The sequence below is a fragment of the Fusarium proliferatum genome (assembly GCF_900067095.1).
Source record: "Fusarium proliferatum ET1 genome assembly, contig: FPRO_scaffold004, whole genome shotgun sequence".
Classification (NCBI taxonomy): Eukaryota; Fungi; Ascomycota; class Sordariomycetes; order Hypocreales; family Nectriaceae; genus Fusarium; species Fusarium proliferatum.
Genome location: NW_022194793.1, coordinates 325,606 through 337,940, shown reverse-complemented (window position 1 = coordinate 337,940; position 12,335 = coordinate 325,606). Strand labels below are relative to the sequence as shown.

The 12,335-nt window shown below is 49.1% G+C and overlaps 6 protein-coding genes across 6 annotated transcripts; 4 read left to right on the top strand and 2 right to left on the bottom strand.

The window, feature by feature from the left end:
* Window positions 1-1,005: 1,005 nt before the first annotated feature.
* Window positions 1,006-2,991, top strand: FPRO_04311 (uncharacterized protein; the record flags this gene model as incomplete). Its single annotated transcript, XM_031229807.1, has 1 exon — window positions 1,006-2,991. One exon carries the CDS (start codon window positions 1,006-1,008, stop codon window positions 2,989-2,991), a length of 1,986 nt encoding a protein of 661 aa, XP_031080007.1.
* An 870-nt stretch (window positions 2,992-3,861) lies between these two features.
* On the top strand, window positions 3,862-4,515 carry FPRO_04310 (uncharacterized protein; the record flags this gene model as incomplete). Its single annotated transcript, XM_031229806.1, has 1 exon — window positions 3,862-4,515. One exon carries the CDS (start codon window positions 3,862-3,864, stop codon window positions 4,513-4,515), a length of 654 nt encoding a protein of 217 aa, XP_031080006.1.
* Window positions 4,516-5,084: 569 nt separating this feature from the next.
* FPRO_04309 (uncharacterized protein) lies at window positions 5,085-5,849 on the top strand (the record flags this gene model as incomplete). The annotated part of the gene is made up of 1 exon (XM_031229804.1): window positions 5,085-5,849. The coding sequence occupies one exon, from the start codon at window positions 5,085-5,087 to the stop codon at window positions 5,847-5,849; it is 765 nt and encodes a 254-aa protein (XP_031080005.1).
* An 82-nt stretch (window positions 5,850-5,931) lies between these two features.
* FPRO_04308 (uncharacterized protein) lies at window positions 5,932-8,641 on the bottom strand (the record flags this gene model as incomplete). Its single annotated transcript, XM_031229803.1, has 2 exons — window positions 5,932-8,520; window positions 8,570-8,641. The coding sequence occupies 2 exons, from the start codon at window positions 8,639-8,641 to the stop codon at window positions 5,932-5,934; spliced, it is 2,661 nt and encodes an 886-aa protein (XP_031080004.1).
* Window positions 8,642-9,030: 389 nt separating this feature from the next.
* FPRO_04307 (putative alpha-1,2-mannosyltransferase) lies at window positions 9,031-10,364 on the top strand (the record flags this gene model as incomplete). Its single annotated transcript, XM_031229802.1, has 3 exons — window positions 9,031-9,178; window positions 9,228-9,488; window positions 9,538-10,364. 3 exons carry the CDS (start codon window positions 9,031-9,033, stop codon window positions 10,362-10,364), a joined length of 1,236 nt encoding a protein of 411 aa, XP_031080003.1.
* Window positions 10,365-10,629: 265 nt separating this feature from the next.
* Window positions 10,630-11,859, bottom strand: FPRO_04306 (uncharacterized protein; the record flags this gene model as incomplete). Its single annotated transcript, XM_031229801.1, has 2 exons — window positions 10,630-11,642; window positions 11,814-11,859. 2 exons carry the CDS (start codon window positions 11,857-11,859, stop codon window positions 10,630-10,632), a joined length of 1,059 nt encoding a protein of 352 aa, XP_031080002.1.
* Window positions 11,860-12,335: the final 476 nt, after the last annotated feature.

The window sequence follows — 12,335 nt, the reverse complement described above, 5'->3', positions numbered from 1 at the left end:
TGTTGTATCCACCATTAATCCTATAAAAAGTTAACGAAAGGTAGTAGAGACACCTCGACTGTCGGAATGCCTGCAGTCCCAAGGACCTACAAAATTACCCATGATACGATGCCATCCGACTGTTTGTTTGCTAGCTATTTCTTGACTTGCGATGCCTGTCTTGAGCATATCAATAACAAAGACCTAAGAAGACTTGATAAAGATGCAGAAGTTACACCGAAGTGAAACGAAATTGTGTAAGTTTCTCATCAATTAAACTCGAAAACTCCCGAGACTCTGGGTGCTGTTCAACAAACAAACAAACAGTGGATGCAACAACTGAACTGTTGTGCATGTGACACCCTGTCACTCCAAGATCTGCCATTATAAACTCCCCGACTTAGAAATACACGCACTTGCCCATAATACAGTCACTGAGGAACTGTACAGCATTTAGGGGTCGGGCAGAGTCTGGTCGCGTGCATTGATACAACTTATTACTGAAGGTGAGTAAAAGTGGCGCACGCTGTTCCTGCTTCTTAGCGCATGAGGTGTCTCACGGGAACTAGGCACAGTACGTCCGGGGCTGATGCTCAACCAATCGTTGCCATAATCTTTCACGGATAGATACAGCGATACCCCAGGGTTACGTCTGACACCCATGTCTCAGCGATCGAGGTACACGATGTAACTGAGTGGACAAAGAGGCTTTGGGCCTGAAACCTCAGTATGAATTGCCAAACCATCACCGACTCAACATCACCTATCGTCAGTCTCGTATCTCCCCGCACTCACGTCGGAAACGAAAACAAAAGTGTGACACGATAGGATCCTCACGAAACACCAACATCGATAAGCGCTCCCCACTCTCCACATTTCCACTGCATCCTTCGGCACCGGGTCTTCCGGAGCAGGCAAATCCGCCGAGCCAAGCCAAGCCCAGAGGCCATTAGCTCTCGTATACGCAATCCATTCCTCATACTTACTTGTATTTCCTTCTGTATATTTCTTAGTGAGCTCCCGGAAATGGTGAGCCATGAGGAAGACGAAGAATCACAACCTCTCATGGCTCGCACCGATTCCATAGACGTCGGCGTCGTGCCCGTCAGCGGCAGCGGCAGCGATTCCGATCGCGAGAATGCCCATCCTGATGCGCCGCTCGATAACGGAACGACACTCGAAGTCGATGACAGCAGCCCCTCGACCCCACGGTTCATCCAAGACGAGACTACATGGAAGAGGTGGAATTGGGTCCCATACCCCATTCGACGAGCTTCGAAATGGGTTGCGAAATGGTCTCACGGCCCTGTGAACCCTCAGCCTTTCCGCATTAAACCACTCTTCCCGGCTATCCAGGAATACCCCCTCGTCCTTGTCGATCGCATCATTCCTAGTCTCAAACACCGATTTTGGCTCGTCTTCTGCTATCTATCCATCTGGGTCGTCACTTTCGCTCTCGTCAAACGCCGCGACACCATGGCCAGCGAGATCGAAGGATGGGGCACACCACAAACCATTGGATGCGGTGTTTCATACTGGGCCGCCGGGAACCTGTGCGGGCTGGATGGAAGCGACTGTCGCCCTTTCAATGGCAGTGGTTTTCCATTCAAGTGCAGGGCCAATTGCGAAAACTACCATGTTTTGAACCCCAGAGCGGTTGGGGACCAAGAGCTCATCTATGCACCCATGGTCGTAGGAGGGCCGGGTACCAATGGGTCTGCTGAGCCTGTGTACCGCGGAGACTCCTTCGTCTGTGCTGCTGCTATCCACGCCGGCGTCGTTTCGAACCAAGACGGCGGTTGTGGTGTTGTTGAGCTGATTGGCCGTAATGAGAATTTTGCTGCGTCTAAACACCATGGTATCTCAAGTATGGGATTTGACTCTTATTTCCCATTGTCCTTCCGCTTCGTTCCAGATGTCAAATGTTCCGCGATCGATTCGCGATGGGATCTGTTGGCTATTTCAACCGTCTTTGCTGGAGTTTTGTCTCTCTTCACCAACTCCGCTCCGCTCTTCTTCTTCACCATCTTCACGGCCATCTTCTGGACTGTGGGTATGGCGCTTGACCCGCCTCCATCGAGAACAGTTGCGTCTTTGTTCTCCAATTTGATTGGGAAGTTCCTCCCTGCAATGTTTTGTGCATGGGTCATGTATGACAAGATGGGTGTTCGTCGCACTCTCAAGGGCCTCACAGCACAGATCGAAAAGACAATATTATGGCTCGGCGGATGCTGGGTTGGTGGAATGGAGAACTATACCCTTAGCTTCATCCCCATTTCGCGCCTCAACAAGCACGATCTGAACCAGCAACCAGGGGCCAGGGCAGCCCTTGCTATCATCATAATCGTGCTTGTCGTCATTGTCTGTTCACAGGTGTGGTTCTTCCGGAAAGAAGGGCGCTTGATCAAATACCTCAAGCTCTACGCACTCCTTATTGGGGCCATCCTCATCTCCCTGACCATTCCGAGCCTCAATCTGCGGATTCATCACTACATCATTGCCCTCCTGCTTCTTCCTGGAACGAGCATGCAGACAAGACCATCTCTTCTATACCAGGGACTTCTCGTTGGGCTCTTCATTAGTGGTATCGCTCGATGGGGCTTTGACCCTGTGCTCGAAACCTCTGAAGCTCTACAAGGCGACGCTCAAAAGGGCTCCAAATTGCCATCAATCGCCGAGCCTGTCATTCACCTTGCCAATGGCACAGACACATTGTCAAACATCACCTTCACATGGAACGAGCCGCCACGGCAGCTGTACGATGGGATCAGTATCCTGGTAAACGACGTCGAGCGTTTCCGTACATACTTTGGCGACGTTGATGCGGAGCGTAGCTTTGCCTGGAGCAGAAACGGCACTTTGGATTTGCCAGAGTACTTCCGCTTTGCATATATGGATGGAAGTGAAAGTGGAGATTATACCAAAGCCGGCATCTGGACAGCAGATGGCGAGTGGAACAAGATGAAACCTGGACCCTCACGGCTCAAGGCCCGCAGTTTGGACAATGCTTAGTTGGAAAAGCGATGCGGCAAGTTAGGTGTGAAAATTGCTGCGAAGATGGCTAAGCCATTTCTCGAACTTTTGCTAAAGAAACTCGCGAGACTGATTGATAAAGAATGTGAAGAAAAAAAAGGAAGGGATAAGAAGCATAGAAAGACGAAGTTTGAGGATAACATGTGGAGGCGGTGTAGGTTGCATGAGACCTTTCAGTACTTATATAGAGACAATGTTTTCCGAGGAGAAGCTTCCAGAAGACAAAGTTCGGGTCTAACACGCCAGAGAAGGAGAAAGTAGCTGGAAATAAGACAGCCGAAGCAGACAAGGCAAGGTAAGGTAGGTAGGTTACTGTCTTTTCCGATGAGTGCGCAAGCAAGACTTAGATTTTACAATAGCAAGCATGATAATGAAAAACCGAGATCACCGTTGCATTTCTTCGACTTCCCTAGGTCATACCCTTTTTGCTCTCTCTCTGCTACCTATCTGTGCCACTCTAACTACCTTACCTACCTACCTAGGTAGGCAGTAAGTAAGTAGGTAGTGAATAACGTCTAGACGTGATGGCGGGGAGAATTGGTAGGTATAACCCGATTAACCCATCAGTAGTACGTATACTACCTTAGCAGCGGAAACACCTTACATGCCATTCTAGATAAGGTACCTAGGTTCCTACCACTAATTCAAGGCACCGACAATGAAAGACAGGGTGGTGCAAGCTTCTTCAACAGCGTTTGACGCTGCTTTTACAAACACATGTCCACCAACTTCGAAATCCAGCACTAGAACATCATCTTCTTATAAAGATCGGCTGGCACACTTTGTCTTGTTGTCTCTATAAATCTAAAATTCTCGGTCTTCATCCAGATTTTTCTTCTATCGCCCATCATGCCTGGAGCCAAAGGACGCAAACAGCCACGACCTCCTCCTCCGCCTCCTCCTCCGCCTCCGCCTCCTCTTCCTCCCATTCCTCCAACTCCGCCCAAAACAACCCCGACCGGGTCTGAGCCGAAAGTATCGTCAGATAAAGACGAACCTGCTTCTGGAGACTGTGTCTTATATGCTCATTCAATTCCGAAACCTCCTGATCCGTGCCCATATCACTACAAGCCCGTCTATTACTTCTTCTACGATGGTCTCAGGCACCCGGCCAAGCTCCAGACGGTCCTTGAAGCCCCAGAGCCCCCCAAACTACGAAATGCCAGAGTCCGTGGATACTCGCTTGCACCGCGTGGTCGTTACACGTCACTTGTCGAAGGTCAATCTGGGTCCGGGGTCCTGGGTAGGGCGGTACAAGTGCAATCTGCTGAAGAGGAATACAAGCTCAGGTGGCACCAAACCAGCGCTTACATCTTTGTGCCATGTTTGATTGAGTTTATAGATGGTGAAGAGCCGAAAGAAGTTGCGGGATTGGTATTCATAGATGCTGGCGATCAACTGGCTTGGAGGACTATGCGATTTGACTACAAGGCATGGAAGTATCAGATGGGAACTCGACTCCCACGAAATTGGCAGAGAAGCACACTGGAGCCAAGATCGTAGTGTTATAGCATTGCTCGAGGCAGATTCGCAGAAAAGTAGCATACCATGGCGGAGGCTTCCGTTATTTTATTTGCCTGTATTCGTAATTCTTGACTTGTTTGTTGTACTATAGCATGCCGTCAACTGTGGGGGTGGTTGTGGAGAGAGAGATGTTGCAAGTAGATGAAACATCCATTGAAACCTGAGACATTGACACTGAGTGACAAAAAGGTCTAGCTAAGTACAGCTGAAACTTAGGCAATTCTGTCATAATCTTAGTAGAGATTTTGATTGCTTATTTTTGACACTTGATCCTGGCTGGGGGTTACTCATCCGCCTGAGTACCTACGCTAGGGGAGGAAAGAAAGCTCAGGACCTCGACCCTAACTGATAAAAAGACTTAGGTAACTTAGCATAAATTGAGCCTAAATTTAGTATGAGTTTAGGATGTCTTTTACTTGGTTTATTTTGACATCTTGTATTTAGGTCCGGTGTTTTCTCGCTCCCTGTGGCTACGTTATTCATTCGTGCAACTTCAACATCACAACCACCAACTTCATTATACTTCAACTCACAACATCACGACAGAAATGCCTCCTCGAATCCCCACCCAAGATGACTTCTCCCCTCTGTCAAGCACCCTCCCTCACACTCTTCACTTCCCCTCACCACCAGAATCAACCACCACATTCCTCATTCTCTTCCACGGTCTAGGCGACCACGATGTCCCTTTCGCCTCTTTCGCCAAGAACCTCAATCTCCCGGGCGTTCTCGCTATTTCAGTGCGCGGTACATCTGTCCTGCCAGCTGCGCTTCTCGGTGGTGATAGACCGGGTTATCATTGGGGTGACGATCTCACTGTTGATCCCAGCACGGGAGACATTGCGGATGATTCTGGTTTTGAAAAGGCTAGAAACTTGATCATGGAAAAGTTGATCGGGGAACTTCTTATTGAGAACTGCGGGTGGGAGATGAGAGATATTATCTTCTTTGGGTTTGGGCAGGGTGGTTCACTCGCTCTTGGTCTTGCAGCCTCTTTGAACAAGACTCCTCGGGTCACTGATGTTTCCGAGGGCGAGAGCACTTCGCCAGGTAACAAGAAGTTCAAAGGTGCTGTATCTCTTGGCGGACCCTTGCCGCAATCTATGGTGTCTACCGTCACAAATTGCAACAAGAGCAGCACAAGCGTGTTGGTATGCCAACTTGACGAAGACGCTGTCGATGCTGTGAAGCGAGAGTTTGACGATGTCAAGGTCGTGCAGTGGAAGAGACGTGAGGTGAGCATGCCAATGAATAGAGATGAGGTATTGCCTTTGATGCAGTTCTTTGCGGATAAGCTCAAGAATGAATGGTAGTTCATTTCACCAGGGGTTCAAAAAGAATAGGTTGTTCACAAGGGGGTATCATTATATTCATATCCAATCTCAACATCATGGCTCAAGAGTAGCCTGGCCTTTCGTCTCGGCAGCCTGTTTGTAGCATCTCAGCTAGTATATCCCACTTTGCAGACTGCGCATCACTTGTAGCTCTGGCAACACTGCGCAGGCCGCCACAAACAAACCGCAAGTGTCTATCATAATCGGATTTGATCTCCTTAAGCACAGTCATAAACGGCTTGCCCATCTTCAAGGCCTTCGATTCATCCCTCTCGGCATCGTCCTCTTCATCACTACTATCGACGTACTTGGACTTCAATCCAGGTGTTCCAGGCGTAGGCGAAAGGTTTCTGGTCGAGAGTCGAGAAAACTGCTGCATCCGCTCTGTCTCTTTTGTCATGTTGACAGTTTGTGCTTGCTCTAGTCTGATGGCCAGGTCGAGCATATCGAGAAAGCATTCTCTGATCGGTGTCAATCTGCTCCCAAGACATGCCTCGTCAACAACCTGTTTCAGGAATGCAGCATGAGCTCTCATCATGGCATCGACATCGTGAGCGTCTTGCATGTCCTGCTTCATCTTAGCGCAGTTAGGCGCCAAGACCAGCGTCGCAAGATAAGTCTGCAGAGTAGTGCAGAACCACAGGAGATTATTCCGTAGTGAATAATAAAGAGCGCGTTCGTCCCAGCTATCATGATCGATCCAGTAATTGTCGAGGATTTTGCGCTTATGTAGAACATATAAAGCTCTCCTCAATTGCAAAAGAAGAGTAAATATAGAATCATACTGGGTGTTGCTGTCTTCACACAGAATCATGCGAATCGGCCATGCCACCCGATAGTTGACTTTTGTACTTGGGAGAACTGACTTGACGGAGTCGCGAGCCTTGAGGAGTGGCACCTTTAACCCCGTGGGACTGATATATATGGATATTCTCGTCATGTCGACAAGAGTTGTGAATGCCTCTTGTGCTACACTCGTCAGACTATAGCGGTTGTTCCAGTTAGGATCCAGCGCATCTAGTTTTCCGAAGAGGCTGCTAGTCCACGCTTCTGTTGCGGCACCATCAGACATGAAATACAGCTGCTCCATAGCTTCGAGAGCAGACCAGAGTCCGCACTCTTCAAACAGCGTGTTCCTCAGCGTGGTAGAGGATGTGTTATATTTGGTCTGGATCCATGCATCAAAAGCGGCGTCGAAAAGCTCTGAAAACGGCGCAAGCTCAAGTCCTTTAGGACAAAGCGTATCATAGTGTAGCGGAGGCTCCTGAATCGTCCATTCCGAGCCTGAGGAGATCCAGCGGCCCAACCGCTTCAAGATGACGATGTTTTTGCCAGCATTGAAGATCTTGGCAGCTGCTGGCTGGAGGAAGTTAGGGGCATGCAATTTCCCATCAGCCGTCCTACGCAGCCTGAATTGTTCGCGCCAGATCTTGCTAGGTGATACTTGGCTCGGTACCTGTGATACGAAAAAGATCTTGTCGCCAGGAATAAGTTTGCCCTCTTCCATCCAGAGCCGAATAGGGCGTAGGTAAACATTGAAGCACTCGACAAAGATGCGTGCCAGAAACTCGTAAACGTCTAGCTTTCCGGATAGTTGCGCCATGCTTGCATCGTCAAAGAGAAGCTCAAGATACCGAAAGGTGCCTTGATTGGGCACATTCTGTATCTGAGCGATGATATTTGAAAGAGAATACAATGTTTCAAGCGATGTTGCCAACTCTCTCTTGATCGACAATAAGCTGACAACCACATTATTCTCAGGCGCAACAAGGCGTGACTCTATATTTGTTGACTTTCTATCCAGATCATCGAGTCGCTTGGCCACAGTATCCTGGAGAACCTGAATATGCGATGCTCGTTGTGGCTTGCTGACGAAATCTCGCAGAATGCCCAATTGCCGTCCTGCTTCGGAGAAGTAGCTCAGAAGGGCTTTGTGAGTATCCCATTTCAGATGGCTCATCTGGAATGCTGGGTTGACAGTGCCATTGGGTCCAAAGAGTGTCGTATCGAGTCCTTGCAGCATGAACAAACCCTCTCTGACGATCTGGAATTCCGTTACAGGGACTTTTCGAGCATGGCCAGATGCGTCTGTGGGCTTTTCTGTCCGCCATCCTTGCGCTCCTCGAATCTCGTGCAGCTTCGTCATATCCTCGGGGCTGATGATCAGATCTTCGGCTGTTCGTCCAAGAGGGACCTCAGATGGGTCGGTGCTGGCTTCTGACTCACTCTTGGAGTCATCTTCGTAGAGCTCATCATCTGAACTGTCGGTGTATTTTATCGTCTTCCATATTGCAGGGTCGTCTTCCCATCCATCTTCTTTGGCAATATCCTCCCAGCGTAGTTCGAGCTTTGAATCGCATGGACCCGTTTTCAGCGCATCTAGGTCGCTCAGTTTTGAGTAATATGTGGGTTGATCTGAGAGTTCTAGTATCAGGTATAGAACTTCGGGGTGGAAATTCGAGTGTATTTGTCGGAGCTGCTCCCGGCGCTCGACGAGCGCATCAGCAAGCGCTTCTCGGCCATTGACGCGGAATCTCTCTTCTAGACCGTCCAGCTGGTGTTCGACTTCGAATTGATTCGTTCGCAGATATGGATGTGACCTAAGCCTTTGTAAAGCAGCGTCACGCTGGGCCTTGAATCGAGGGTTCGTCTGAAATCATGAATACATATTCCAAAGATGTGATGAAGAGAGGTCATACCTCAGCTGACGAGCTAGTGACAGCCTCAACGAGCTCTCCAGTGAGAGCGCCCAGCCTTGCAGCAAATGCCATGGTCGTCTCTCATGTCTTGCGCATTATCATGTTGAATGGATGTTGTATCATGACTGGTAACAAATTAATTAGTGGGGGGTTCAGTGGTTGCTGGCGCGTCAATCGCGTCAACAGGGTCCAAGCTCCGCTACAATGATAGCTCTTATCGGCGCTGATTGGCTTAGCCATGGTGACATCAGCTTCAATTGTTCGAAACCCCTTTCACGTACTTTGAGCGTGAAACGATTCTACCAATTCAGAGACAGTTTTCTCTAGAGTCATAAGTTGCATCCTTTTTTCGCTATCGTCGTACATTCTTTTCCCACTCATGGATATTTAAGCCCCGTCCCCCTCTTTTTTTGGCGTTATAATCACCCTGGTTTATCTGGCGATATCCTGTCGAGCACAACATGACGGTTGCGCGGCCAGTTCGGGCGTTGATCGCCGGCGGGTGCATTCTCTGGTGTTTCTTTCTATGGCAGATATTTGCTCCATCATGGTCGCTAAGAGGTCCCGGTGACCGCTACTCCAATTTCGAGCGGGATCCCATGTTGGATCGTAAGTTGCAAAGAGCATCGACGCCAATTGCTGCTAACTGATATAACAGCTACCGATGAACCAGAAGGAGTGCTACATCGTACGAGCCCAGGATATGCCCACGATGCGAAAAAGACGGAGCGCATCGATGCGACGCTATTAGCGCTTGTGCGGAACGAGGAGGTGGATGCGATGGTCATGTCAATGAGGGATCTCGAAAGGACCTGGAACTCCAAGTTTAACTACCCCTGGACGTTTTTCAACGATAAGCCTTTCACGGAAGAGTTCAAGAGGAAGACAAGAGCGGCTACGAAGGCTAAATGTAACTACGGTAGGTCCTTGTCTAGGAAGAGGAGAGGATATGCTGATGCTACAACCAGAAATCATCCCCAAGGAGCATTGGGACATGCCCTCTTGGATCGACGAAGAGCTCTTTCAAGAATCCGCCAAGATCCTCGAAAAGAACGGTGTCCAATATGCAAGCAAAATATCATACCACCAAATGTGTCGATGGAATAGCGGTCTCTTCTACAAGCATCCAGCCCTGAAAGACATTCGCTATTACTGGCGTGTCGAGCCTAACGTGCACTTCTTCTGCGATGTTGACTACGATGTTTTCCGCTACATGCACGATAACAACAAGACATACGGCTTCACCATCAACCTCTATGACGATCCCAAAACCTTGCCTTCGTTGTGGCCCGAGACAGTCAAGTTTCTCGCTGAGCATCCTAATGCAATCCACGAGAACAGCGCTGTAGCTTGGGTCACCGATGATATTCGTCGGCCTTCGACAAATAGAAAGGCTCAGGGATATTCGACGTGCCATTTCTGGAGTAATTTTGAGATTGCGGATATGTCATTTTGGAGGAGCAAAACTTACGAGGACTACTTCAACCACCTCGATAGTGCGGGCGGATTCTTCTATGAACGATGGGGCGATGCTCCAGTCCACAGTATTGCCCTTGGTCTATTTGAAGACCAGAGCAAGATTCATTGGTTCGTACTCAACCTTTCTCCCACATGCAGGAGACTAACACAACATGGCAGGTTCCGTGATATTGGATATCAACACATCCCCTTCTTCAACTGTCCCAACTCACCAAAGTGTAAAGGCTGTGTAACTGGCCGTCTTACTGATGGTGAGGCCTGGCTGCATCGAGAAGACTGTCGACCCAACTGGTTTAAGTACGCCGGTATGGGCTAACAAGCTTTGTCTCATATAATATTTTGACCAGATTTTATGCATAGAAAGGGGTACAGAGTTTTGATTTCTGGCAATTTGAATAACGATTTGGCGCTGGTGAGCAGCTATTAATGTTCAAGCAAGCTGGTAGGGAGTATCATGAGGACAATATCTTGTCTGTACGAATTGGAAAACGCCTTTGATGATGATGTATAAGACTCGAGAATAATAATAAAAAAGACGCCATCTCGCTTGATCTTAAAAAGTAATGGGTATAATGGAATGTCTACAAGGCTCCATAGACCGTCACCACGCCTGATGTTCCACCAACACAGAACTGATCTCCCCAACCATCCTCCCTCCACGCCATACAGCTCACAACGTTACTCCTCGCCTTTTCCTTTCCATCCCGGCCAACAGCCTTCTTCTTAGGTTCAAACCCTTCTGGCCCCCAAGGAACCGTTACCTTGGCCGCCAACTTTCCCGTCAACAAATCCCAAGCCCATATCCTCCCATGACCGTTAGGCGCAGGCTCACCGGCCATGGCATCGCCAACCACTACGTACTTCTCTTTGCCGCCCAGCAGCGCCTGCAGCTTGACATCTTCGTTCTTCCATCCTGGGTCAGTGTATGCGCGTAGACAGGAGCCGTTGTCGCGGTCCATCAGACGGAGTTTGTTGTCGAGACTTCCGACCAACATGGTGCGTCCGTCGCGGGTGAGACTGAGACTCGTAACGGGTGCGCCTATCACATCGGTTGTGACTTTTCCCATGCGAATATCGTAGCTGCGTACACGGCCATCGACACTCCCTGCGAGGACTTCAGGGCCACGGGTGACGAGGCATGTTACGGCATCGTTGGCATCGTCGAGAACCTGTATAGGCTTGAAGCTGTTACTCTTCGTATCCCACAGCCTCACCGTAGTGTCAAAGCCTGCGCTGACAATAATAGAATCACCTTCTCCAGCAAAGCTCACACAATTAATACGAGCCGTATGGCCATGAACGTTACCACCAAATCGCTTGGTGGTAACAGCAGTGCTCACGTCCCAAAGAAACACGCTGCGATCACCACCGGCCGACACAAACCGTTCATTGTCGGCAGCGACAGAGAGGCTCAAGACTTCATAACCGTGAGCAGCATAAGTCTGAATCAGTCGACCCTGAGGAACAACGCTGTGACGATCACCGGGACCAGATGTGCTGGGAAATGGGTTGTAGAGGCGGATGGATCGGTCCGCAGAACCGGTGAGGATGTAGGTGCCTGGCGAGGCGGAGTATGCAAGGGCATGGACCGGGCCTTTCGGTGTGTGTTAGTGTAAGCGACAGCGCGGCATATGCCTTGAAATTGCTGCAAGTTGGTGGGATGTGACATGATATGATATGATATGATATGATATGATGGGATGGGATGGGATGGGATGGATACGCCACGCCTGAAGCCAAGAGCAAAAGATATGGGGGAACTGACCATTGGCGCCCAAAAGATGAGCAGATGGCTTATCTGGAAACCCCATCGCAAGATATTGAAAATTATTGATATTGTCAAGTAAAGAGTGAGATGGAGGAAGCTCTGACGTTTCTGCGGCAGATGCATGTTTCCAGCGCATTACCTAATCAGGCTAGCTGCATATCTCTAGGTATGCAACACGATGATTAGGTGTGGAGGTTGCTGTAAGGGAAATCGGGCTAATTGTACGGATATCTAGCCACACTCCCCTCCCTCCCACTCAACCCTCGACCGTTACCTACTAACCTGCTGTACATATGTATGTACGAAAAAAAGGTCACTGCAGTGTAACCATAGGCCACCTTGCAGATGCAGAATTTCATGATGATGTACATGGAGAACATGCGAGGTTATTTGGGGACAATAAGTACCTCATATGCCGAGAGGCAAAGCAAATCTGTGGTACACGTATGTACGTGTCATGTCGGCTTCTTTTTGGCAGTAGACGAGATAGGAAGCTGGTATTACAAGCAGTACGTAGTA